The sequence below is a fragment of the Oxyura jamaicensis genome, chromosome 2 (assembly GCF_011077185.1).
Source record: "Oxyura jamaicensis isolate SHBP4307 breed ruddy duck chromosome 2, BPBGC_Ojam_1.0, whole genome shotgun sequence".
Classification (NCBI taxonomy): domain Eukaryota; kingdom Metazoa; phylum Chordata; class Aves; order Anseriformes; family Anatidae; genus Oxyura; species Oxyura jamaicensis.
Window position 1 is genome coordinate 45,470,979 of NC_048894.1, and position 27,734 is coordinate 45,498,712.

The 27,734-nt window shown below is 39.9% G+C and overlaps 3 protein-coding genes across 8 annotated transcripts in view; 2 read left to right on the forward strand and 1 right to left on the reverse strand.

The window, feature by feature from the left end:
• Positions 1-3,087, forward strand: part of DNAJC13 (DnaJ heat shock protein family (Hsp40) member C13) — a 54,531-nt gene extending 51,444 nt beyond the window's left edge. For 4 of the 5 annotated variants that reach the window (XM_035317016.1, XM_035317017.1, XM_035317018.1 and 1 more), the window contains one exon: positions 2,243-3,087. In XM_035317016.1, coding sequence (XP_035172907.1) covers positions 2,243-2,340 — 98 coding nt within the window. In that variant the 3' untranslated portion in view covers positions 2,341-3,087. Of the gene's footprint in view, positions 1-764; positions 877-2,242 lie in introns of all 5 variants that reach the window. The other variant, XR_004748082.1, reaches the window with a different exon arrangement.
• Positions 3,088-4,282: 1,195 nt separating this feature from the next.
• Positions 4,283-27,734, reverse strand: part of ACAD11 (acyl-CoA dehydrogenase family member 11) — a 28,772-nt gene continuing 5,320 nt past the window's right edge. Inside the window, exons 6-20 of the mRNA XM_035317038.1 lie at positions 27,416-27,563; positions 26,707-26,828; positions 25,918-26,024; positions 25,655-25,778; positions 23,500-23,577; positions 22,979-23,117; positions 22,760-22,867; positions 20,800-20,898; positions 11,024-11,090; positions 9,063-9,148; positions 8,826-8,897; positions 7,754-7,908; positions 5,882-5,998; positions 5,353-5,462; positions 4,283-4,841 (exon numbers count right to left, since the gene is read on the reverse strand). Coding sequence (XP_035172929.1) covers positions 4,727-4,841; positions 5,353-5,462; positions 5,882-5,998; positions 7,754-7,908; positions 8,826-8,897; positions 9,063-9,148; positions 11,024-11,090; positions 20,800-20,898; positions 22,760-22,867; positions 22,979-23,117; positions 23,500-23,577; positions 25,655-25,778; positions 25,918-26,024; positions 26,707-26,828; positions 27,416-27,563 — 1,647 coding nt within the window. The 3' untranslated portion in view covers positions 4,283-4,726. The remainder of the gene's footprint in view (positions 4,842-5,352; positions 5,463-5,881; positions 5,999-7,753; positions 7,909-8,825; positions 8,898-9,062; positions 9,149-11,023; positions 11,091-20,799; positions 20,899-22,759; positions 22,868-22,978; positions 23,118-23,499; positions 23,578-25,654; positions 25,779-25,917; positions 26,025-26,706; positions 26,829-27,415; positions 27,564-27,734) is intronic.
• ACKR4 (atypical chemokine receptor 4) lies at positions 15,046-19,468 on the forward strand. 2 transcript variants are annotated; one of them, XM_035317072.1, is made up of 2 exons: positions 15,046-15,347; positions 17,654-19,468. In XM_035317072.1, exon 2 carries the CDS (start codon positions 17,723-17,725, stop codon positions 18,794-18,796), a length of 1,074 nt encoding a protein of 357 aa, XP_035172963.1. In that variant the 5' UTR covers positions 15,046-15,347; positions 17,654-17,722; the 3' UTR covers positions 18,797-19,468. The 2 variants fall into 2 exon arrangements, with proteins under 2 accessions (XP_035172963.1, XP_035172962.1); XM_035317071.1 differs by having other exon boundaries at positions 17,716-19,468.

A 27,734-nucleotide genomic window follows, 5' to 3' on the forward strand; every position in this document is an offset into this window, starting at 1 on the left:
TAGTGTAACTTCCCAACTATGGTTTCAGTTCTTTGTGACAAGTCAGTGTGAGCACTTCCACATGCTGCATGGAACTTTCTCATTTAGTTTAATATAGGGATCTTGACTGAGCTCTTGCATGAAACTGAAGTAGAAGTGTGTAAATCAGATGGCTATATAGACAGAAAAGTTTGTGCATGATCCTGGCATGTATTTTGAGAAAATGAAGAAAGAGCTTTTTGAGTCTAGAACTTTACGTTCTGGAAGCGGATGCTTATTGTTTGGTGCATAGATACTTGTGGCAACACCTCCTGTGTCCTTCCACATGGGAAAAAGGCAGTGCTTCAGCTCTGAACAGGAGTTCACTGTTTATTGCACTACAGCAACTTAATGCCACTTTGACAAAGAATACTTGAACTCTTGATGCAGTTGGTGCTGACTTCTTTGGTATTTTGTAGATGTGGATTAGAAAAGTGATGTAAACCCTGCCTGATTACTGGCAAAGAGCTGAAACTATATGCCAGAAACTGACAAGCTTGAGACTGGGGGCAATGTAGCTATCTAACTGCCTTAGGGACTGTGCTGCATTTAAATGGCTCGATGTTTAAGTGCTTGCAAATACAGAATGAAGATGCTGTTACAAATGCAAGGTATAGACGGAAACTGAACTGCGAGTTTTTTTTTTTAACCTGCCTTATCTTGTATTCTGCCTTACCTTTTGCTTCAAATTGCTTTGCTATTTGCACTTCCCTTGAAACTTCCCTTGCTTATTTCTCTTCCCTCAGGTGTCTCTTCTCCTTCCCTTCTAACTGGCAGCAGTCCCCTTCACCTGAGAAGTGGGCTTTAGATCTGCTCTGCCAGGCAGCTTGCTAACTTCTGTGTAGCTCTCTAAAGCAGGTAGATACCATCTTGCAAAATGCACGCAGCATTTGCTACATTCCCAATAACAGATGCATGTCACAGGATTGTAACGTATGTGTGTTCCCAGACTGCAAAGTGCTGACAAACTTGCCTTCTTTCTGCACGCAACAGAAAACTAAAATCTGCAGCAGGTGATAGTGGCTGGCTCTACAGATGAGCTAACTTAAAAGTATGTTAGGAATAACTCATGATGAAAAGTTAGAGGGCCAAGAGCACTAGTGGAATTTTTGTACTCGGCTGTGTACAAGTGGGTCTGGCCCTTCACAGATGGCACTGATGTGCTGTCAAAGAATCCCTTCCAAAGCCCGGGATTGCTGTACCAAAGGCACTGCTTGTTGTGTTCTCTTGCTTGCAGTCACAGCATAGGACTGTTTGCACTGAGATGAGGGAAACCATGCTCTGATGTTCTGGCTCCAGGCTGTAGTGGGAGAAGGGAGGGTGAGGAATAAAGGGGGTAATAAATACAGGAGAAATAGGTGAAGATGGCGTAATGGGAGAGTAAAGAACCCAGCAGAACCTACCATGTCAAAGATCAGCAGGGTAGGCTGAAGGTAAGATACCAAGTCAGTAACTTTATTGATGCGGGAATATGTCGAGGGTTGGCAGTTTTCTACTATCACTGATTTGGTGGGGATTTTTGTTGAAACACCTCATGCCGCAACATGAGTCTTTATTCCATTTGGTTCAAGTTTCTTTATGACTAGATGTTACTTCTAGGCTTTGAGGAGAGGACCCATGTCTGCAGTGCAAAGCTGAGTTTTTAAGGGGAAGCACAAAGAGCTGCCTTAGATAAGCTTGAGGCAGTTCTGCCTATTCATGAGGCAGTACAGTGAGCTTCCATTTTAAATATATGGCAGGGAAATTCTTCTTAGTGGTGAAAGCATAAATATAGAGCCTGGTAGCAGAGTGCCTGAAGGCATTTCACCTGCAGCAGGTCCTCTCCTTGGTGCAGAAAGGCTGCCTCCTCTTTACTGCCCCTTCTGTGGTGGAAGATGAGCTGGGTAATGGGTGGATTTTTTTATGACTTGTTTGGTACATCAGAGGAAAAATACAGTGAAGTCTGAGAATGGTCCACACAAGCTATCCCACTTAGTGACTGAAGGGACTGAGCTGCCTTAATTGCTGCTGTTCCTAGATTCCAGTGAGTTGTACAATATAAATGAAAACCTAAATGCTTGTTTAAGTTGTTGGGTTGACTTGGGTGATGTATTTGAGTTACCAGAGGAGATTAGAATAGTTCAGTGGGAGAAGACCTACAAAAATCAATGAGCCTAAAATGTGGCTGTTAAATCACTTTTTAGAACCTAAACTAATTGCCAGTATTCTGTTTTCTTTCCAAAAGGCCCCGGAGTTGCTGGCTACCTTACTGCAGGGACGACGTCATCTGTAATGCCCAACATACCACCCCCGGTAGACAACGAAGTGGGAGATGTCAGCTAAGGACTAGAAATTTGTGTGAAAGAGGCACAAAGGCAGACTGGCCAGTGATGAGGAACAGCGTTTTCCTCCAACACATTGAAGTGAACTTTTACTGCCTTTCCAAGTGTTTAATGACAGTGTTATTCCTTTTTCTATGACTGTTTTTTAGGAAAAAGTTGGTGATTCTAACTATCACACTGTAACATAAGAAAGCACTCTGTGGATCAGCTGAAATGGGTACGCAAGAATTTTTTCTTGCTGTACGTAAGCACATTTTGTTCCTTTATATTTGTTTACAAGACTGTGAATCAAACTTTCCTAGTTTTTATATTTTATGACTTAGCATGACTGGAGTTGAGCTACAGTCTAGAGGAATTGGGCTAAATTCACTTTGACCTCACCAACCAACCCCCACTAAAAGGGCATCCCCTGTTTTCCCAGTCTGACATGATCACTCCTCATTGAACTTGACTTCCAAAGGGTTTCTCCCCGCACCAGTTCACTGATGTCCTTAATCATTAACGTTATCTTCCTGAGATCAAACAGCATTAGACACTTGTATGTATAACTGGCTTTACCAAATTGAAAAAGCTTCAGCAAAAAACTTAAGGTTGACATGTTATGTAAGAAACTAGTGTAATTGTGAAATGTTCTATACATTATCCAGTATATAAAAACTTTCTATATTGAGTGTACATTATACAGATCATTCATATGTACATAAAATTTTAAAATAAAGGGAATTAAGAGCCTTGTTAATGAGATAAAGATGGTGTTCTTATGTAGCAGTTCTTTGAGGGTATGGGAAGTGAGGGTGGCCAAAGACCTTAATTTGCATGTGGCTAAACGGGGTTCCTAGGACTCATTGCTTGGAGAAATATGTTGTGCAGGCTTCGACACTCCAGAGCAGAACTACTGAATGACAAATAATGGTACAGTGTAGGCTGTCATGTATTTGAAATTGACTTCAGAACCTGACTTGTTGACATTCTTAGCTTCCTAGGAAACATTCTTGGCCAGAAGCAAGAAGAAAGACCAGTGGGAATAAAGAAAAATGTTATCACTTGCTTGAAAGCTAATATTTTGTAGGTATAACGAACTGATATGAAGAAACTTATTTGCAGAAAGCTTCCCCTTGCAGGTACTTTGTAATTGTACCACCCTGACTTCAGCAGCGCTTGCTGGAATGCCTTTCAGGTGAATGCTCATCTAGTTCTCAGTCTTCAGGATGAAACTGGAGCAAGTTCTGACCTTAAGCCCTACAGCTATTTCTTTCTGAGCTCTGACATCAGGCTAGGGTGGGTTGGTTATGCAAAAAGGTAAACACTTGTATCCCGAAGTTAATTGTCGATCACCCCTGTACAAGCTGAAACCTTCTACCTGCACTGTCCTACTTTTATAGGAAACAGAACTAATGACTGCTGTTTTCTGTAATCACTTGGTTCTGTTGTATTAGTGAGTTCTGTGGTAAGTAACTAATGTCAGGGGATTGTTACCGATGCAGCACTGAGGAACTACGGTCTTTTAGAACTTCACAGATGAGCACAAATGGCAGAGCCTGTTTTGGTAGCTGATGAGGAAGCCATGAAGTGCCCTGTGCAAACCAGTCTTGGCTCTAGCCAAGATTTCAGCTCTTCAGAGGAGAAGATGCCTCTGAATCTCAGACATCTTCAAGAAAGGGCAGGAGCAGCTGCAGCCAGGAGGAGGCTTGTGAGGCTGCACAAAAGGAAAGTTGCAAGGAAAGACAAAGTGCTGATGATAAGAAATGGGAGATGATTTTGAGGAAACAAAGTAAGGAACAACAGCTGACAACAATCGGCTACACCTTAAGTCCAAGCTCCTTTGCTGCCCCTAGCCCCACTTGAAAGGAGGAGGGGGGAGGACACAGTGCAATATTTGGTGAAAATGAGCAGAGTTTAGAGCAGGGAAGAGGGGAAGAAAGGGGACTGGACTGAAGCCAAGCTTTGGAAACGGGAAGAACAGTGTTTATTTGTTTAATGGTTTGTCATTTAATCAGTAATTAAGCTTGTCAACTTGCCATAAATCATATGAAATTGCCAAACAAAAACTGCATTGACTCTGCAATAAAAAGTTAGAGGGCTTTGGCTCAAAGCAGATAAAGCACTTTAAGCCTGTTAGAAAATAGAATTTAATCAGTGTTGTAAAGAGCCCAGACAAATTCTGTTTACATGTGCCCTTACTTCAGACAGGATATTCTACAAACTCTTAGAGCAAGCCCCTGATTAATAAATGTAATAATTACAAGTAAAGGTTGAGAATACATATTAATTCAAACTAGAATCAAGGTTTTATATTGATCCAATTTTAGCTTAGACATTATTGCACTGAATAATGTAATCTTTTCTAAGTAAGTCCTCCATCCATGTGACAGGGCTTTATGCTGACATCAAATTTTTGCAGTTAGCTTCTTCGACTGATCAAGTAATTCCCACCTTGCAATTGTTGAGAGATGAACTTCATCAGGCCCATCTGCCAGGCGTAAGGTCCGAATATAAGCAAACCTGTGTGGGAAGATCTGAATTAGGTACAGCCCTTTGGCAGCAGAAAACTAGTCTGACAGCAAGAGTTCTCAACTATTTTTGCTAGTCATCCTTTAATAAGATTTTGCAAAAGACAGGAGGTGTTTTTCATAACAAAGGAGGTGCTGCAGCAAAATCTTCCTGGCAGGGTTGAGATGCATGGGCTGGAAATCCTGAAGGCTTGCTTTACCCAACAAAAGGGACTAGACAGAGCTTTAGAAACAAATCCTCTGTGTTGCTTGTAAGAGCTACTTTAGGTCCACTGGCAGCTTCTGTGTTTTGGTGGTGGTTGTTTTTGGTTGTGTTTTCCTTTTTTGGTAAGGATAAAGCAATGCCATTCCATGGGGATTAAATTGTAAGAGCAAGTTGTGCAAGAGGGTGTGTTTACTATGATTTCTGGCTACCTGAGGTAAAAAAGCATGTACTGGCATGATAAAATTACCTTATCTCTAGTACCAAAGCATTTTGTTTAGGTCAAGTATCCCCTACTCACATTGAAGCCAAAGGAAAATCCTGGGAAACTCCACCTCCTCCGCACACTTGTATTGCACAGTCAATCACTTTAAGCACAGCCCGAGGTACAACCACTTTGGTCATGGCTACCTGGAGTTAAAAGAGAACATATTAACACTAGTTTCATAAGAGAGAACACTTTACCTAACAGTTCTACTGAGGTCTGGTTTCTCATAGTGTATCCCTTCTTTGGAGGATGGATGAGAGCTCTGCTCTTCCCATTCCCTTAGGGAGTTAAATCCTCCCCAGGAAAAAAACACAAAACTACCATAGGGTTGAGATAACTGGGCTCTACTTCTTCAATCTGATGAAGTATTTAAAAACTGAACTTTTTAAACTGAGACCTCTTTCTAATCTTATTATTATGAGAATCAAAAGCAGAGCTTGATAGTTCCTAGTGCAACATGAAGTTGTACTCCGATTAGGCCAGCTTTTAGCAATATTTTTAGCTTAAATTTCAACCAGTTATGTTGTGAAAAGGCACAGGTTCCAGCTGCCAAAAAGTTTACCTCTTTCCTAGCTCTTCTGTTACCCACTGTGTCAATCTTGCTGGCTGTTTTTAGCGTAAGCAGTCTAGCCTGTTCTATGCTAAGACGGCATTCAGCAATCCAGTGGGCAACAACTTCCTGAAGAGACAGAAAAAAAAAAAAAGTCAGTTAATGCTTTCCACCTTGTCAGGGTAAACCTGTCCTAAGGAAGGTGACTGTATTCCTCAGCATACGTTCAGTCAGTTAGAGAGATCCTTGTGCAAGTCAAAGCTAGTTAGATGCATCTCATTTACTATGAGGAAAAAAGAAAGAAAATATTTAACACACACACAAAGCTACAGCCCTGCTTTTCCTGGCAGGGCCAAGCAAGGGTGGGGGGGGAGATACAGCCTGATTCACTCTCATTTCTGTGAGCAGCCGTGGTCCGATAGCTCCTTTCTTAAAGCCTTTCAAAGCCTGCTTTTTTTTACTCCCTGCTTTCCTTTACCTGATACTGCAACTCACAACCCTCTTTCCACGTGCCATGCCACACTATACAAAAACTTAGGAGTCTTTGATAGGGTGAGGTGGTGAAAGAGGAGAGAGGAACCAGTTGTTTTTCTTAAGCTACTGGTAATGGTGTGTTAACACACCCAGGCAAACAGCTGCAGGGTGGTGACTGCTGCATCTGTCTTCACAGTGATAAATCAGTAGCTCAGTTAATCCAAATGAAGTTTGAGATACGGGATATTCGCTTGCAAAATATGATCCTGGCAGCCCTCTCTTTCTCAGCTGTTTTCTCTGTGCACAGCAGAAAAACGTTCATGTGATGCTGGTCAGTAAACAGCCAGTTGGAGTCTCAGCCAGCCTCAGGCATATTCCTGGCTGTAGTGTGAAAATGTGTTGCCTTGGCAGACCAGGGTGGCATCAGAAAAAGGTGTGGCACTCGCTTCAGTGCAAGGTCTGGGAGCTCAGCTTAGCTTCTACCACTGAAGGTCATCTGACCCCTGCGGCAGCATTCAGGCACTCTGTCCCTCCTGCGGGCAGCTCCCAGCCCTGTAACTTCACGGGGGCAGTGTGGCAGTGACAGTCAGCCTGCTACCCCAAGCAGCCAACAGCTTCCCCTCTCTCTTAGCTATCCCAGAGCTGCAGAGAACCTCCTCTGGCTCCGCAGCTGCCTCCTGCCCTGTCTTGCCTGTGGCTTCATCAGTCTTCTTTTGATGAGCTGTTGACAAATGCAGAGTGCACCTCATCCAACTGTAGCAGAGAAGGGAAGTTTGGCAATGACATGACTGTAAAGTGGATATGTAAGCTTATTCCCTCTGGCTCTGTACAAACTTCTCCATAACCTGTGCCAGACACTAACTCAGTTTCCTCTTTCCATTGCCTTTAAGTGTTTTTTTCCAATAAAGTCATCCTATCTCTGGGGTAAGACTGAGGAACACTTGAAATGTGATAGGCCACCTATTAAATTCCCATGAATTCCCGTAGATTCCTATTAAAAGGAGACTGTCAACTTACTCTGCCTATTGATACAAGAGAGAAACTTGCTCTCACAAAACTGTATCTCCAGTCCAGAGCTAGAAAAGACCAAAATCCCAATTTGGCCTTGTACTGGTCTGTACTTTCATGCATCCCATTCATCAAATACCTGTCCAGACATCACTAAAAGCAGATGAAAACCATAGCAGCAAAATCTGTATTGAAAACCAGCAAAGGAGTGTAAGGAAAAAAAATCCTAAAATTATAGTGAAAAATGGGAGCCTCCCAATATGATTTTTTTCCTTAGACAGCTGAAGCATAATTAATAGTAACTTAATGGCAGGGCACATCTATTACACTGTCCATTGCATGGGCAAAACAAAAGGTGATGTCTGGCCTGCATGAACTAAGAGAAAGAGAGAACATGCTTACGTGGTGGTACAGTTTCTTCCCAAAAGTCTCTCTCTCTGCTGCACGCTGGCACATGATCTGTAAAGCGGTTTCAGCCGCACCGATGGACCTCATGCAGTGATGAATTCGGCCTGGCCCGAGCCGACCTTGTGCTATCTCAAACCCCCTTCCCTCACCTGGTGGGAAAGAAGAACAGGTACGTGCAGATTCCTTGATTCCTGCTTGAAATGAACTGTGGCTCAGAGCACAAGTGGCCACATAGCATCACAGCTAAAAACAAACTTGAAAGTTTATTTTGTAGGATTGTTGTGCTCGTTTAACTAAATCTGGAGTAACCTACTGTTAATACAACTTACAGCACAAAGAACACCTTAAGATAGTTTCTGAGAGGGTTTGATTTACCTGATTTGATTTAATTTAAATGTTGTTAATCTCACATTGAAAAATTCACCTGTGAGGCCTGGTATAAGAATCTGGGGGAAGACTTTGAGCTTTCCAAGTGCAAGGGCTACTAAAAAGACGAAGTTCTATCAGAGAAATAAAAATGACAAAAAAGGAACTGTTTAAATCCTGATGTTTTGCAACTTGAGAGAACTAGAGCAAAGGTGTCCCTGCAGAAGTTCATAGAGCTGGCCAGCTCATTCTTTCATTTTTCTTTCAGTTCTGCTAAATCTGCAGGTACCCAGCTTTGGCTGGCCACAGACTACAGCAGAAGGCTCTTTTTAAAAAAGGCAGTAAAGTCTATGAAAACTGGCCTGGGGGAAAGCATGCCACTGACGGTTTCTGCTTTGCTCCACTTCAGGGAACTGATTTCCTGTACAACAGCTACAGCTACCCTACTTCCTTCAATCATCTTTTTGTTCCAAACAAGCTACATTCAAGCAGCAGACAGGCTGCTAAAGAACAAGTGGCTCCCTCTTACATGGGTTTGAGAACCTGGCTCAGCCAGCCAGTCTTGCTGGACACACCTAATCTAAGGAATCCCCCACTAGTGGTGTACGTTAACTTAAGATGAGTCATAAAATAAACCTCCGCTTTGTAAAATGTGGTTTGTTGCTGTATACGTTAAGAAGGAATTAATATTGAAACTCACCCAGTATTATACTGGAGGCAGGTACTCGCACATCATTAAAATGGATCTCAAAATGGCCTCCATGGATCTCATCTGCAGGCACAGAGAAAACACAACAGCAGGGTAAGATGAAGGAGGATGCTATATGCATTTACCAAATAAATACATGCCTTCAATGCCTGACTGTTTGTCTACATGCATTCTACTGGTCTATGTCATATGCAGTATTCACTACAGCTGATAAATGCTATCACCTACCCAGGTAGCCAAACACTGAGAGGGGTCTTATCAGCTTCAGTCCTGGTGTGTCCATGGGAACAAGGATCATGCTGTGTTGCTTGTACCTGATCAAGACAGAAGATACAAGTTGCGATTAACTTTGAGCTGCCCCCTCTGTCCCCTCCCCTTACTTTTTTATGTTCGATCCTCACTTTTGCACTTGTATGAAGAAAATGTTGCGATTTACCTATACTGATTGCAGCCATCCTGCCTGCACGTAGTATGGCATGCATACTGCAAACCTCCTTGAATTTCACTGTCATCTAACGCACCACGAATGAAAAGCTATTGTCTGTCACCTGTGCAAATTTGACCATCTGTTCCTGTATCACACAGTCCATTTCCTCCTCTTGGCTGTTCTTTTTTGTTCTCGAAACATCGTCATAATTTTGGCTTGCCTATAGTTCAGGAAAATGATCCTCATGTTTAAATTCCTCCAGGAAATTTAAGGACAGTTAGTAGTCACACAGGATTGGAGGTGACTTCCTAGGTACCTGAACTCAAGTCTCCTGTTCTACAAAGTGCAGAATAATTCCTTCCATGAACTCTTGTTCAGCTTCCAAGAGCTCAACAGATGCCACAGCTTGCACAGCCACTGGACAAAGCATCCTGCATGCTGGAAGACAGTTATTGTTTACTTTTCAATGGAAGCTTATCAAATCCAAAAACCTCTGATTATCAGTGGAATTTGGGCTCAAATCCAACTTGGAGATAAAAACGGTTCTAATTCTGTGTGTCACAAGCTGCGTGATTTCAGTGGAACCAGTCACAAAGCATTTTACTCACGACTTGCACAAGATTTTTGCAAGAGGAAGGTTCAGTTTGGTAATCGCAGCTGAACATGATATGCTTTATCCTTATTTTAAACAAAAAGAATAATTATATTCCTATGTAGGAATGCAATGAATAGGTCTGATTAAAATGTGCAATGCTCTCTATGCACATAACTTCACATAAACACCACGTGTTTCAAACTTAATTTCTATACCTGCAGATAACTTTTTTTTTGAAGAACTTAGTAGACAGCTTCAGGTCTCTGGTATGTCACTTGTACTCGTCTGTTCAGGCAAGCTTTGAAAAGTTTTGTTTTATCATTGTTTAAGCAAGCAATTCTTCTTGTTAACCATTTTCATAAGCTACACTTACAAATTGTAAGCCTGAGGTAGTAGAAATTTCAAATTAAATAGGGAAAAAAAAGGAGCACGCTACTGATGTAAGGATATATGACACCCCATAGAGTGTCAGGTGCATTCAAGTCATACATGCTTCTTTACTCTAGACAACAACTGACTCCTTTCCTCCTCCGGGTTGAGGCTAGCAGAGAGTCAGGATGTGTGCCCCGGGCCCCTCATCCCACAGTGATGGTGACAGCAGAACAGGGCACTACCCTACGAGCAGTCATGGCACAAAAGAGGTCATGTAGGGAGCTGCTGGCCATGCGTTGGCAGGATATATGAGGGCTGTCTTGGCTGCCCACCCATCTCACCCATATACACGGGCTGGCTTTGTGCATCTAGTGCACATCCAGAGCTGCACGCACAGTGGCAGCAGAGGAAGCTGCCCCACTCTCCTGTTCTGGAAACAACTAAATCAAACTAAAAATATTGCGGCCAAGATAAAGCTAGTGAACTCCAGAGAATTTCCTGATCCAATTCATCACACAGCTGCACAAACACTAGAGCTACTGCAGTGGAGGGGGAAGCACGTGGGTGCAAGTTGGTGAGAGTGAAATGATTGGGAGCTTTCAGTCAGCAGCAGCTGAGAGCAGAACGGGAACAGGTCATCAACATTGTTTGCTAAAAAGACGCACGCAAAGGTTTATAAGTCCCCTGTAATTCACACCCACAATTAATGTTATTCCACTTAAAGTTTTTGCAAGGAGTGAATACTCCAGAAAACAAATTTTTGGTTAACTCTCTGAAGCTACTGGAAATTCTTACCTGGATGCTGAGGAGTTTTTGGTTTTGCCCATTACAATTGCAACTTTGCAATTCGGGTTCCCAGCACCTTAAAAAAAGTCACAAACACAAAAATAGTTTCCAGTATAAAAATCTCAATATAGAATCAAATGAAGCTTCATATAGATAAATCTGCCTTCCTTTTGTGTTACCTGAACAAAAGCATGCAATCTACTTCTGTGTTTATATTCTGAGTAACCAGACAAGCAAAATCCGTATCATTACTCAATATGTAAATTGAATTGGTTTATGGGGAGAACAACCAAAAGCCAAACGCCCAAATCCTCCAGGACCCAGCTCTGCCACCTATTCCTATGAAAAAAGAACAAGAAGGAACTTGACAAGGAATCTAATTACTTTTGTCTCCATTGCAGCTTAGCAAATAAGTGTAACACAAAAACACATCTGAAGGTGAGATGCTGCCATTTCCAAAGTAAAACTTCTTAAAGCTATAAAGACTGGAGGCTCTGTATGGGAATGAAATGCTGACCACTTATAACCATCAAGTTATGCAAATAAGACCTCTGAAAGGTCATCATTGATGACTTTGCTACAATTTCAGCAACTTCAGGAACTTCTCTGGAATAAAGATTTTTCTCCCCCTTAAGCAATTGATTATAGTTTGTGCTTCACAGAAATAACCTCAGTGCAAACTGTTAACTGAGAATAACAACGGGCAGGTGATCGGCCCCCAAATAACACAACATATGCTTTGCGGTATATTCGCCTGAGAAGAGAAGCGTTCCACTCTGAAGGGGTAACTGATTCTTCTTCTTTTCCATAGAGTTGCACATGTGGTATCTTCTAAATCACAGTTATGTAGACTGAGGTTTACAAGAAAGGTTATTTTGACTTTCTGGAATCAGTACATGAACGGTTTTGTAAACTACACTCAAGAAACATCCCTGCTTCAAAAAAAAAAGGCAGAATTTCACCACTCTGTGGAAAAAAAAACAGAAGAAGCTTTCATGTTGAACTTTGTGAGGAGTTCACTGAGAACCAGACATCTGGTCAGGAGTTCTAAATCATCAGAACAAATAAGTTCTTGGAAGGCAAATGCATACCTCAGTTTCATACATACTTCTTCCCCTCTAAGCACAGCAAAGAAGGACAAATTCCTGGCCTTTCTACTCCTCACAGCCTAAAGTTCTGAAAATGCCAAACAAATTTCAATCCAACTTTGACCATAAATGCCAGAAAGAAGTTCTAGTCCAACACCAGGTCTCTGAAAGGCTCCAGTGCTTTGAAAAAAACGCAGGCTGCCTGGATGGAATAAATCCCTAGTTTATAAATGGCATTCACATATTACTTCTGGAATTCAAAGAAACTGCAGCAGGAGGGGAGGGAAGAGCCAGCAAAGCCTGCCATTTTGGCTGGAGTTAGTTGTAGTTCTGCAAGAAACTCATAATTCAACAAACAGAAATTATAGAGATTTTAGAAGGTCAGTTTTAAGTACAGTTCTACATTGAGAGGCTTTAAAATCAGCATTTCCATGTATGTGTCTGCACAACTGATCCAAAACCTTTAAACCACAATGCTGCTACATTTGGAGTCATTGTCAGTTTAACTAATGTATTATGTTTTTAAACCCTTCATTGCACTCATACATGCAAAGACAACGACATTTTAAAATGTGCTTAGAGGACTGATCACAACCCTACGAGAAACCTCATCTTTGCTATCAGAGGGCTCAAGATGCTGACCTTCACAAAATTAACTTATATATGGGTTCTTCTTGGGGGAGAGTACTAAACGTAGCACAGACACAGACAGTACAAACTTTACTGGTTTCATAAGCCAACAGCACTTAATTTTTGCAATTTAGTTACCTGTTTTTCAATGTCCCATCTTTAAATTTCTGGCTAGGAAGACTAAGGTAAGATAATCTACTACTTGAATACTCAGAATACCTATAACTCTTGCCAGCTTGCCTGCTGCACTGGTCAGCCAGGTGGGTTACCTCTCCCAGTTAAAGATCTGAGGTCTGTGGTGACATTTACCATCTTGGCACCTCCCCAGGCACTGACAGATGTTCTGGACTCTCCTCCAAGAACAGACTGGACTGAGTAGGGTGAATGGCAGCACGGTACTGGCTGCTGTCAGCAGAGATCTAATGGAGACAAGGGGATCTCAAGAGGCTGCAGCATTTTCTGTCTTACTGGCACAAAGCAGTGCTACAGACTTCTCCAGGTAACTCTGTTGGACATGTAGCTCACATATGGTGACGGCTATGATGGGACCGCAAGGAAACTGGCTACAGCCAGGAAGACAGAGATGATGCTGGGATTCTGCAGCAGATCAGCAAAGGCTGCTCAGTTCTGCTCTGAACGTGGCTGCTTGTGATGCCCAGCCAGAGCTCACATTCTCTGATGGTGCCAATGAAAGCAGCTGCTGAATTTAGGAATGTTTTTTCCCCCTCCTCCATCCCATTTTTACACAGCTGCAGGTGCTTCTTAGCTGAACAATCCACTGTCACTTTGCATTCACTCTTATACTTTTGAGCACATAGGGCCACACTAAAATGCAGTATGACATGATGGCGTTATTTCTGTACCCTGACTGAAGGCTTCTGTTCTCCCTGTACCCTGCAAAGCTCTGAGGAACTGAGGCACTGTAATAACAGCACAGTACTTCCACGAGTTGCCTTCCTACAGCCTGCCCACAGGACCTCTTAGCCACAGACACATAAAAAACCTCCCCCAGGGAGCTTTCCCAGTTCTGCCCTGATTATTCTATCATGTTGGGGACAATATTGAGACAAGAGCCATTCAGGAGAACTGAAAGGCTCCCTTACTTTATGGATATAGAGCTCAGGCCTCTTAAGCAATGAAATGACTTGCAAGCAGCAGACATGCTGGAAGCAACCCAAATATCCTTATCTATCACTGCAAACACCAGAAAAATGCTATGACAACTCAAGATGAAGGCTCTACAGAACTAAGCACAAACACTACAGCATTCTTTCTTCGGTCTGTAATTCCTCTTCCAGTCTATTTTTCTTCTTCTTGTGAACACAAATGAAGCTAGAAGAATGTGGAAAACATCTGCCTGTTACATTCTGAGCTGTCCACTTTGAAAACCTTTCCTTTCATGTATTCCAAAATAGCTGAAACACAGACAGATGGCTAATCCAGCCGTAGCAGGTGTGTCAATTTAGCCAGCGTGCCAAAAAGCGAAACCTAACTTCTGGTCTGCCCAAAACCTCTCTCTATCATTTGGCATTGCTATTGCATCTATTGAAACTCATACAATTGCTACAGGACGCAGAGAAATCCAACTAGAATAAAAGCTCTGAAAGACCAGGAAAGGCTCCTGACCCCTCTGCACAAGGTAATAGCTGCACAAGAGACCAATTTGAGCTGTAGGGATTGTGGCAATTTAAGCAAGATTCGGTCATTTCAGGAATTCTTAGCACAACTCCATACCTCAGTGCTGAAATATTAACACCTGCATATGAAACACAGAACTGTTGCATCTTTCATTTCCTGGAAAAGCACCGCCTCTTTATAATCCAGGCAGCAAGTGGAAGAAACATTGCCTCATGGAAGGAACAGCATCTTATTTTTCCTTTACAGTTTCTGAAGAAATATAATCATGTTAGCGTTTGATAATGAGCCTGACTGGTAACATCCAAGTCCCTGAGAACTCTCCCACAGGGTGCAGGAGTATCTGCTTATCCTCTGGCTGACAGCTCGCCACTTGCTTTCACATCTCTTTGCTATCATCTTCCCAGTTTTGTTCAATATCAAATACCGAGTGAGCAAACATTCCACTCCATTTCACAAAAAGCATAGATCTCTTTACTGCATCCCCTAAAAAGTTACCAAAAAGTGGGATAAAAGGTTCTCTTAAATCCTTATATAGGCAGCCTTCAAAAAGCACAGTACTGCCCTGATGAAACGATGCAGCGACTTCCTACTGGCAGCTGTCCTAGAGAGACCTCTCCCACTTTTTCCTCCTTTTCACATTTTAAATGTGTGATCTGTTAAACCCTTTTGATTATGTGATAAACGTTTGGCCTTTCAGGACTAACCCAAACTGTAACATACTGAAATAGCAGGAGTTTTCATGAGCTTGCATTGCAGTTGGAATGGGGAAGAAAGTAGGAAACGTGAGACCTCAGCACCGAAGTTTCAAGGAAAGCAGGATTTTTTTCTTTTGACTGGTGAGTCAAAATGAAAGTGCAACTAACTTCCAGAGGAGGGTGTGGTGCCTGAAGACAAAATGTAATGTGTCAGATCAACTCAGACCATTTCACTGAAGCACATCTCAGTTGCAGTACCTGCTACCAGTCTGCTGACAAAAGGTTAGTTTTATTTTTTACAGCTCTGTATGCTAACAATGATAAACCTATCTTATTTACAAGTAGAAGAGCTACGATTTACTCTTACTTAAGTTCGCTTTAGATAGAGACTTCATTTAACTAAGGGACATGCTGATTTCCAATATTAAAATTAGATTTGTTCAGTAGAAGAGCAGGTTACTGCTCAGTTCATCAAAGACAAGTCTGTATGTTTAAACTGGGAATATTAACTTCATTCAACACGTATTTGTACAGTGAATTCCATGTCAAGTTTAAACATACAGAAATGCTGGACTTGTATCTAACTGGAAGGCTGGAAAAATACTGAAAAAAAAACCAACCATGCAATGCTGTCTATTAATATACCTATTAATATATCTCCTAGAAAACAGTACTTGAAAAAGCAGCTGAGGTTCTGAACTGTTTTGGGTACGTGTGGGCAGTTGTGTACGCAATAATACTCCTTTCTGTGCATAACATCCTGAGCAGTCTCCAGCTGTAAGATTCAGTCTACCCACATCAATTTGATTCTCTAAGAAATTCCACTGGGGCACAAGGTAGCTCGCTGTGTGGGCTGTGACTAAGTCTGTTCCTCCACGGTTCAGCAACTGGCTCCACAGGACAGCTGTGCTTTATGTAATGCATATGTATGCGTGTGCCTGAGAAACAACATTAATAGGAATGTCATAATATGAATAGGCATCCCAAAATATGACTTCATTTTCAAGGGAGAAATATCAACTATTGAGTGTCACATAACTGTTTCTGTCAAGAACTCAGGTCAGCTAAAATCATGTAAGGCAGCAGAGCATGTTCCCTGTCACAGCCAAACTGCTCTGTGATATTCAGACTTCATAAAGTTTGCACCGAAATGTTTATCATTTGGCTTTCAAGCAAAGTTGCCAGTGATGCAATTTGATTAAGCATTCCCAGATAGGTTCTGTAACAGATGTTCAGACCACAGCCTGAACTTTTCAATTTAAGTTTTAATTTTTTTCTAATCTTGGCTAAGAGGATCAAACTGAGGCTGCAGCAGTTCCCATTCTACTAAAAAAAGAAACAATTGCTGCTGATGCCTGAATCACTCCTTGAAGTATTATAAAGCTGCAAAAGATCACCCCGCTGAAAAATTCTGCTAATCTAAACTGTTAGGCACAGAATGGATACCCCTTGATTAACTTAATAAATAGAATTACGTTACTTTCCATTCTGCACATTTCACTTAGGCAACAGTAAATGGCAAGACTACAAGACTTAAAATATGAGCAATCATTGTTTTGAAATGTTAACCAAAAAATTCAACAAAGTCATTAATGGTGAAAGCCATACCAAACAGTTAATTTCTAACCAAAACATTTTTTAAAATTTATACAGCAGATTCACTTAGAAAAAACACCACGATACAAATATCAAGTAAGAATAGCAATTATTCATTTCTGTCTATTTAATTGGTCTGTATCCCTGAACAAGACATCAGCCAATAACTTCTTTTTCCTGGTAGACAGAATACATGAAAAAATATTTTAAAGAAGATAGTCATAAAGATTTGGCAAACGTTCATTTAGACCCCTGCCTCAAAAACAGAGATAGTATTCAGAGCTTCTCAAAGCTTGAAAAAGCAGAACTGCAGCTCTGTGCAGAATATCAGATAAAAATCTGTTTTCTGTAACATTGGCCTCAAATTTGGAAAATTGCAGAAGATGAGAAAAGGGCACATGTTTTTCATTTCCAGCAGCTTTTTGCTACATCTGTTAAGAAATCTTAATCCCATTTATTTCAAGAGATAGGGCTCTGCAACACTGCAGTTTACAACAGAAAGAATTTCAGCAAATTAGTCAATGAAAACAGTTACAACAGAAGAAAATACAGTAGAACACAGCTTGCTTAAGACACAGTCTGAAGATAAGAACACTTAAACTTCAACCTTAAACAGGCAGTGAGAATACAACCCTAGTGTTTATGGAATAAATCCATCATGAGGTAGTACTTGAAAAAAACAGCTGAGATTCTGAACTGTTTGGGTACTTGTGGGCAGTTTTGTATGTGATAAGATTCTTTTGTGTGCATAACATCCTGAGCAGTTTCCTAAGATTCAGTCTGCCCGCATGAATTTGATTCTGTAAGAGATTCCACTTGGGCATAAGTCAGTTCATTGCGTGCGACAGAGACTCAGAGACTAAACTAAGTCTGTTCCGCCACCGTTCAGCAATTGACTCCATGGGATAGTTGTTCTTTAGGTACAAAATTTTAAAACTTGAAACCAATATTCTTTCTTCGTTGTCTGTTTGTCTGTCTTCTCAATTCCATAACCACCTCCCATCCCTCCCCCCTCTCTTTTCTTTCTTTCCTTTTTTTTTTTTTTGACTTTTAGGTTTGCCATGGGCTGGGATATGAACAACTCAACTGATTACTGGATTGAGGATGAGGAGGATGATCTCAACTCTGTCATAGATTACAATACGTACGAGCTTCTCTGTGAAAAAGACGATGTGAGAAAGTTCAGGAAATTATTCCTTCCTGTGTTCTATGCATTGACTTTCACTGTTGGAGTCGCAGGAAATTCCTTAGTGGTAGCAATTTATGCCTATTGCAAGAAACTGAAGACCAAGACAGATATGTACATCATGCACCTCGCCATCGCCGATCTGCTCTTGCTCTTCACACTCCCTTTTTGGGCTGCAAATGCAGTGCAGGGATGGGAACTTGGAATATCCATGTGCAAGCTCACTTCTTCTCTGTACACCATGAATTTCAGCTCTAGCATGCTGTTCTTGGCCTGTATCAGTGTGGACAGATACAGGGCGACTTCTGGATCCCAAGAGCACAGAAGAGCTGGTAAACGCTGCAGCATTACCTGCTTCTGTGTCTGGCTGGCTGCCATATTGCTCAGTATCCCTGAACTGATCTTTAACCAAGTCAAGAAGCACAATAACAGGAATGAATGCTTTCCTGTATTTCCAATGAACATGGAAACTCTCTTAAAAGCAACCATTCAAATCCTGGAAATTATCCTGGAATTTCTGCTTCCTTTCCTAGTAATGCTGACCTGCTATTCAGTTACTGCTCGGGCCATCTTTAGATCTGCAAATGCTAAAAAGTCTCGACCTTTCATGGTTCTGCTGGCCGTGGTGGCTACTTTCATTATTACTCAGCTGCCTTACAACATTGTTAAGTTCTGGCGAGCCATAGATATCATCTATTTATTGATCACTGACTGTGATGCAAGTAAAACTATAGACATTGCACTCCAGGTCACCAAGAGCATAGCTTTGTTTCACGCCTGCCTGAACCCTCTTCTGTATGCCTTTTTGGGCGCCTCCTTTAAAATGCATATTATGAAAATAGCAAAAAATTATGGATACTGGAGAAGACAACAACAGAACGGAGTGACTGAAGAAATTTCTATGAATTCTGAAGACCGTACTGAGCAAACAGTTAGCTTCACCATATAGACTGTTACTTGCACTACCTTATTCAAGAGGGAAATTAGTTACTAACTTGGGAGGGGGGGATATTCTTTCAACAGCTGTTTCTCTGCAAGTCAACTTTCAGATGAATCTCTGAACCTGCAGACTAGCCAAGACACTACACTGCAATTCAAAGTGAGACATCATTATTGAAATGAGGTATCAAACAAGACAAATGCTGAAAGTGGCAGAAACAATTAAGGTATTTACTACAAACAAAACAAAATATTAGGATTTAAAAATGAGGTATCAGTTCATCACTGAGAATTGAGAGGGGAAAAAAAAAAAGCTATTTTCTATATGTATTTTTACATATATATAGCAACAAGAACATCCTCCACAAAAAAACACTAACTCCTGCTCTGTAGCTATCTAAAATGACCTTTCATCTCTCCATTTGTTGCTCACCCTAAACTTCAACAAGCCCAGTGTCCTACGGGAGGCACATTCCAGATCTCTGCAAACATATCATCAAGCATAAATGCCAAAATACCGAGGTCAAAGCATTAGCAGAAATGTAAGAAAAAGTTTTAAGCTAATTTTCAGACACAGGGCCTGGAATTTCTGGTCAGAATCTGTAAAATGAACATGACACTGAAATAACTATAATCTTCTAAGTTATGCTGATACAATAAAATATAAGAACATTAAAGGTGCTCTGGCTTTCATTTTTTTTTTCATATCTTTATCTTTGCTTTGTTTTAGTAGGTATTGGCATCTCTCATCAATCAGAAAGACTAGAGGCCTTGCTTTGTGAATGAGAGAGGTTCTGACTCCACGTGGAACTGGTGGTTGGTGGGATTTACAGTGTTTCCACAGAGAAGTACCAAAGCTGTCCCCTACCCCCGTGCTGGCAAGAATTCCAGAAAAACAGCAGTTTTCTGTTAATCTCTGGAAAGGTTTAAAATACATTGATGTATCAGGTTTCTAAAAGAAAAAAAAAAAAAAGGTATTACAACATATTGTCCCTGCCTTCAAACATCCTATGGACTCTAACAAAGGGCCTGAGCTATGGCTTATGAAAGCCAACAGGAATCTCTCAGTTTTAGACACTGTTCCCAATTCTGGACTAAAAGAAAAAGAACTAAAATGACAGACAAGAAACAATTGCAGTATAAACAAGACACAAACCTCTTCTCTCCTTAGGAACTGCAACACACAGTTGGGAGATATTGTCCCAGAACAAGGGTAGCAGCTAGCAGTCAAGTGACACTTCTGGGTCAAGAGGCTAGATACCATCCATACCTGCTTTTGCCTTCAGTTCTGTGGTACTAGGAAAGAGAGCAAGCCCTATCTTCTGGTGAGTCTAGGTATTGCACAAGCGTATCTGTGTAGGTAGCTGGCTCACACAAAGGTACACAAATGAAACATTCAAGTTTCATTACAGCTAGTAACTCAGCTTCCAAATTCCCAGTGAATGATGATTTTCCAGAATATGTCACTTATGTTTTGGTAAAAAAAAAAATTTAAAAAGGTACTCCAAAATCAGGAACATTTAACACAAAGTCCAACTCACTGATTTTTCTGGGAAATTTCTGGTACAAAAATCACATGTAAGAGGCAGTCTGTCAGTGTCACAGACTAGATTAACACTCAGCCAAATTTTACTGGAGCTGCACAGTATACTCAAACCTCACACACAAGCTGCCAAAGACATGTTCATAAAAACAAAGCTTAAAGACTGTGATCATAAATGTGAAAGTTACCAGATGGAAAGAGATATACTTTGAGGAGCAAAAGCAGCATTCATTCTGGAAACTAAATTGAGAGATTCTAAAATGGATCCAAAAACCCCAATAGGATTCAAGTCTTGGACTTTCACAGAACAAATGCTTGATTCTGCTCTTTCCGCTGTTTTACCTTCTATTCTCTTTACTCAAGAAGAGTAAATTTTCCGTCTCGGAAATGGAAGACAAGCATTTGAAATTTTATCAGCTCTTGTAAACAATTGTAGACGTAGTCACTCTTTGTAGGGTTTCCGTACTTACCACTGCTCCACCACTTCTTGCCATTGATCACATAACTGTTTCCATCTCGCTCAATGCTGCATCGCATATTGGTGGCATCACTTGAAGCCACATCAGGTTCTGTGTTAAAGAAAAAAAAAACCACAGAAATAAACATCGTTGGATTAAATATACAGCTAGTACTACCACCACAAATACAGGGATCCAGACATAATCTAAAAAAAGCATCGCTGTTTTGCTCCCAGCAGAAAAGCTGTTTTCAGAACCTCACTCTGCTGGTGATCAGAGGTATTATATTTTCTAATAACATGTTATTCACAACCACTTTAAGCTTGCTTGTTTTTGAACTCAGACTACTCTTTATAGTAAACATCCTTCTTCCTTCCGTGATGTTTTTAAATCCTTCCCCTTCCCGATGTACTTACAGATAACAGTCGTATCTCAGCCTTTGTTCTCCTAGGTGCTTGTCAAATGAAAATACAGAGATTTAAACTACTTTTGTGATGGATCATGAAATAGGTTACAGAAAGCAGTTGCCAGCAAGGCATTGATCATCTGGAAGAGGGTAGGCCACCTTCTTTAAAGTGAAAGAATCTTTTTCCTCTTGGGGAACACAGTGACACAGAAATTGCAAAATAAGAAACCACCTCTGCAAGATAAGGTTCTCTCAACTCCTTCTGACACGGGGATATAAAGATTTTGACATTGCACGTTCAAAAGCTACCTTCCTATATGAAAAGCCAGGCTTTCCAGAAATGCTGAATACCACAAGCTTTGAAAAGCAAAAAGGAATATAATGCTGATCTACAGACAAAGTAAATCCTTCGTAGGTTCTCCAATTTATCTTCAGGTTATGCCTTAAAACCTCTACCTGTGACATACTGTGAAACTACAGAACTTAAACCAGACTAAACATATTTATATTTACATTAATGTTTCTGGGGAACCCCCAAAACACATTTAAAAGAACAGGATAAATTCTATAATAAATCTGGTTTGTAGACTAAAATATGTTTTGCTACTACTCAAACTAAATTGAAAGCATATGGAAATGATAATATGGTAAAATACGAGAAATAGTAACTACCAGGAAAGGACAACAAGGGTGTTTCACCTTGCACTCATACCTTAGAGGTGATTTCATATTCAATCACATTCACAGATACTGTGAAAATGTCTGTATGAATTCACTAACATACAACAATTTGTTGTTTTATACTTTTGTACTGGGTCTGGCTGGGATGTTAACTTTCCCTGCAGCAGCCCACACAGTGCTGCGCTCTGCACTTGTAGCTAGAACAGCAGTGGTATCACACCAGTGTTGTGTCTGCTGCTGAGAAGTGCTGGCACAGCATCAGGACTCTCACTGACACTCCTAGGGGGTGGGCAAAAAGTGAGAAAGAAACATCAGCAGGGCAGCTGACCTAAACCAACCAAAGGGATATTCCATACCATATGATGTCACACTCAGCAATAAAAGGTGGAAAAAGGAAGAAGAGGGGAGGGGTGGGCTCTCGTTGCGAAAACGTCTGTCCTCCTCCCGAATACCGGCTACGTGCGTTGAGGCCCTGCTTCAAGGACGTGGTCAAGCATCGCTCATTTGTGGGAAGCAGAGAGTAATTTCTTTCCTCTGCACTTCCACATAGCCTTTATTGTTTTGTTTAGTTATTCCCTTTCCCCCTCCCTCTTCCCCTTTCCCTTTTTTTCCCTTTAGTTGAATTGTTTAATTAATAATAATATTTCCTTAATTATATATATATATATATATATATTTTTCCCCTCTTTAATTAAATCATCGTTATCTCAACCCGTGAGTTGTTCTTTCCTTTACTTCTTCCCCTCCTCATCTGAGGAGGGGGAGTGAGAGAGCAGTTGTGGTGTTCAACTGCCTAGCACGGTAAAACCACCACAACTTTTTGCATGCGTCCTTCTGAAATTTCTACCAATGCTTCTCATTTTATTTTTTTGAGAAAAAATTTACCTGTCATGCAGAAGCAAGAACTGATTTTCCCTTCTAGAAGAGGCTCCAGCCACTGTTTCTTTTGATCTTCAGTCCCATACATGTGTAGGACCTCCATGTTTCCAGTGTCTGTAAAAAAGGAGCAGTCATGTTCACTTTTTCAGACACAAATGGTAAGGCATAAGACGCCCAACTTTTTAATGCTCTCAGTGCTGTAGTTAAAGCACAGGGTTTGCTAACCAGGTGCGTGACAGTTGAAAACCTCGGGAGCAAAGAAGCATTTCCCTGTCTCCTCAGCTATTAGCGCATAGTCAAGCTGGCTGAGACCACTGACATCTGGGAGAAAAAGGTTCCACAGACCTTCTGCTTTGGCCATTTCCTGTTCAGAGAATCAGCAGGGAAAAACATTAGCAATAAATCTTTAAACAGCAATTAAATTCTGGCTTGCTGACCATTTTCCTCCTTCCTGCCTAGCATACTGTCCATTATGTCTGATGCCTTTCTTCAACAGCTATTTTCAATGGGTATGGTTTTGAATTAAAGTTCTGACATAACCCTCACAGAACTCACTTTTGCGTTTCTCATTTGTATCTCACAACTCCTTTTGCATCCTTCCTTCTTCCTTTGTTTTCACTGTTCCTCATTCTATTTCTTTTCGTGCAGACAGAGTAACTTCTCCAACAGAATAAACCAACATTTCTTAAAGTCCACGTCTGTTTCTTTAACAGCTAGTGTGTTCAAGAATATTTATTATCCCATACCTTCAGTCTCTCAAGCACTGGTGGTTTCTTCCATTTTTCCTCAGTATTTCCATGTCTAGCATAGTATTCTATTATTTCCTAAGAGAAACAATTAAAAAGTTGCTATTTAAACTAAGAACATGTGTAACATACACACACAGTGTTTTCTTTTCCACAGCTACACCTAAAGGAACCAGTAAAAAGTATCCAACACAGCTTTTAATTATATAGCTGGTTTCATTATAAAACGTAGAATATAATTCAAAATCAAACTGCAATCTCCTCGTTTCACAGGACTTCAAACGCATCATGGAGATGACCCCAGTCAGTATTTCATACATGGAAATGGTTTAGTGTGGTTTAAAACACATGCTGACAAAGGTAGAAGGCAAGTGTATTCTGATGATAAACACAACTGTTAGCCAACAGTACCACCACACAACAGGAATGAACCCAAAAGTAAAACAACAAATAAAAGCCTGGTGTACTGACACTTAAGAATTAGGCTTCTCATCACAAAGTTCAGGTGTGTAAGCTAGTTGATAATTTTTTATTTTTTATTTTTTAATTTGAAAGAATACATTTTTTGTTTTCTATCAAAATAACTTCTTAACAGATTATGTAATCAGTCATTCCAAGCATCAAGGATTAGTACTGTCTAACTGGCCCAGAACTGCTTTAGAACTAATAAATTATCACCCTTTTCCTGCAGATTTTACAAGTCCTGGCTTGCAATTCCTGTTATGAGAAACAGCTTATAAGCACAACCCTACTCATCTGCAAAACTTCCATGGTTATTTGTAGTTTGTGTGTTTTTAAAGCAAGTACACCTAATTATTGCAAGGCTTCCTTGGACAATCCATAACAAATTACCAACAGACTTTTAGGAAACCTTCGATATAAAGTGTTTCTGCTCTCAATTGTTCTTTGCAGATGCATTCGTAAGTCTTTTAGATTAATATGTTCTCTGCACTTCTGCCTGACAGCAAAGAGAAAAAGAAAAAAATACACCACACCCTAATATTCTTAAAATAGGAGATTTACAGAGTCCCGGAAAAAAACAGCAACACGCTATGATGAAAGTTATGCACAAATACTTTACTGAGTGCTAACCTTTCCAAAACAAACAGTGAAGGATACTTTCAGATGAAAGCAAACAGATTAGCTTGTCCCATCATATAGTCAGCATTAGCTGAGAGAAACGGCTGAATAGATGAGAGTTACAGAAACAGAAAAGTCAGTGGAACAACATGCTTGTCCCCATGCTAGATGAAGACAAATCAGTTCCTCAAACTTATTTGCAAAGTTTCTAACAAGAAATCCAAAGATAGCCATGTTGCAATGCACAGGAACAGTGGTAGCCATGATGCAATAACTAGTATGATCCCTAGTGATTAATCACTAAGACATTCTGATTACTCACAACTTCTGTACAGGATAAAGAAAGATATGTGATGCACTTTTTTTTTTTTTCTTTTGCCACAGCTGGTGTAACAACAAAGCAGAATAAGTATTTTCAATAAAGGATGCCAGAGTACCAATAAAGAGAGCTTTAAAAATATATTTGGGAGAGGCTAAACATCCTGGCCACACGGATGTGAATTCTATATCAATTAAAATAAAGGGAAACCAAAGTGTTGTCCTGATTTTGCTTCTCCTTGGAACTGAAAAGCAAATTAATTCATAAGAGAAAGGGAGACAAAAACCTAAGTAGGATTTTGAACTTACAAGGTTGAACGCTGTCTGTGATCTATCCTAAAGAAAAGTAACACAGCACCTCTGTGCCTGTACAACACTGGAAATAGATAAGCATCTTCATACTGGTATGTAAGAGTTCTAAGGCTTTTGTGAAAGGTATGTTAGAATTTTTTTTTTCAGAAGTTTTTCTTTAAGAGTACTTCTTAAACCTTGAGAAGTTTAAAAAGTAACTTTTAATTTTCATTAACAATGCACACAGCATTTTACATCTGAAAAAAATCATGCAGACTATAAGGATTTCTGTTAACATTTTGCAATGCCACAAACATCAGTGCATGAAAACAAGGCAGTTCTGGGAAAAAAAAAAAAGAAAAAAAAAAGCAATACAGGATGATATGACTTCTATACATAGTTACATTTTCATAAACTCTTCTCATAAAATACTCATTTACAAATAAGTTTACAAAAAAGCTTTTACCTTCTCAGCTGGATATACATGCTGCTTCATGAACTGCTTTACCTTCAGGAGTATTTCTTCGCCTTTCTTACTTTGATGGAACAACTCTCCAGAAATTCTGTCATGCGTGCTGCTGAAAGACGATCTAAAGAACATCCAATGTGAATATCCAGTATAAGACCTGATTTTCCCTTATGATCATATAAGTTGCCTTTACAAGCATTTAAATAAGGCATTGGAAAAGCTTTCCTTTGCTTTTCACCAGTAGTTTAGACCACTCTTACCTTTTTGAGAGTTCTAACCCTTTTTCTGCCAAAGGCTGCACTATCTTAGCAAATTCATGACTATTCTCTGCAGAAGCATTTCCAATGAGATGTCTAGCATACACACCCTACAACAATAAAGAAGGGCATTTGTGGTATAATTAAGCACTTTAAAATGTCTCTGTTTTAGATTGGTGAATTCTTCGACTACGGAATTACACTTAAATGTACATATTCCTAAGAGGAAAAAAATAGCACCATTTTACAGCGATATATTCATACTGCTTTCCCATTTCTGATATAGTGGAGAGGGTGAGCCCACAAAACAAAAATAACCAAAGCTAAAGGGGTTATTAAACCCCAAACTGAAGGAAAATCACAAAAATTGGTAGACCAAAAAGAGTATGTCTACACTGATACTGTGAGCAAGCCCTGCCTGTCCCTTAAGCCAACTGACAGCAATATACATGTATGATTATTATCCACAACCACATCCACTACACACATATACACTCGTAATCCTAATTAATAATAGGTAGCTTTTATCACATTTGGTAAACCGATCTTCTGCTGCAACTCATAAAAATATACTCATGCCTTAGAACAGCTGAATATCTAACACAATGTACTTTATGCAGAACAAATTCTACACTAGCGAGTTATCAGTCATAAGCATCTAAGATACTGCTTCTACAGAATAAACTGAAATAGGTTTCCAGTTATTTAAAAAAAAAATCTTCCTTTGAACAAATATTACTGACCTACAAACGCTTGTAATAAAAATGTAACATGTCAGAAAATGTGTGTTACCTGCGATATCCCTGCCATTTTAAAAAATGACAAAGCAAGAAAGAAATTGAAGTTGGAGAAAGCAGTGCTAATACCCCGGCAGCGGCAGTAAATAGAAATCAGTTCTTCAAATGAGGGGTTTGCTATCCAAAAAAAAAAAAAGAGAGAGAAAGAATATGTTAGGATGCTCAACTTTTTCTAGATTTTTTCCATCTTATTCTTCAAATATTTCAACAGCTATTTCAGCTTTCTGAGGCATTCTGTTAATATAGTTAAAAAAATAATAATTATTATCATTTCTCATGTCCTGAGAAGGTGAGAACCAAAAGGAAACACGTTGTCAGAATTCCAGACAAGCATAACACTTCCTCACTCCTCCCCAACCTGCACTCCAATCCGGAAATTATTGCACCACAGTTTATTTTATTTTTTCAATTATCAACATAAATTTATATTTGAATTTATGTTTGCCTCCATTATCTTTAAGAAAGATTCAAAGTAAACTTTTATTGAGTTAACATACTATGGCTCACCCATATTCTATTAAAACAGAACTGCCTTAAACTTCACTATTGGCACATCTACAGTGAAGAAAACTGCAGAAAAGTTCTCTTCAAGTGCAGAATGGTGTACTTATTAATTTAACTTTTAATTAGTGTTTATAAAAGTAACACATCAAATACATATCAACCACAGAATTCATGATGACAAAAATATTATAATTTCATACCTATAGTGTCTTTGAAATTGAAGACAGTTCCTTGACCTAAGCCTTTAAGAGATGTAGGCCAAAAGTAGAACATAGTAGCATAGGCTAAATCTGCTAGAGGATGACCGGTGGTTGAAAGTTCCCAGTCCAGCACTGCCAAAACTCGAGCCTTAAATAAAAATAATAAAAATTAAAAAAATAAAGATAAAATCAGAAATAAAAATAAAAGCCTCAAGTGAATGATCAGAACAATAGAAAACTCTTCATCCACAAATGTACAACACATTTAGTATCCAACATCTTTATTGAGTTAGTATGTGTTTAAAATTAAAAACATGCA

Excerpts from the sequence above, each read along its gene's own strand:
- ACKR4 (XM_035317071.1), top strand. The coding sequence starts at position 15,271 with ATGTGTCAGATCAACTCAGACCATTTCACTGAAGCACATCTCAGTTGC. Across the intron at positions 15,348-17,715 it reads TACCAGTCTGCTGACAAAAG|GTTTGCCATGGGCTGGGATA; the intron begins GTTAGTTTTATT and ends TTTGACTTTTAG.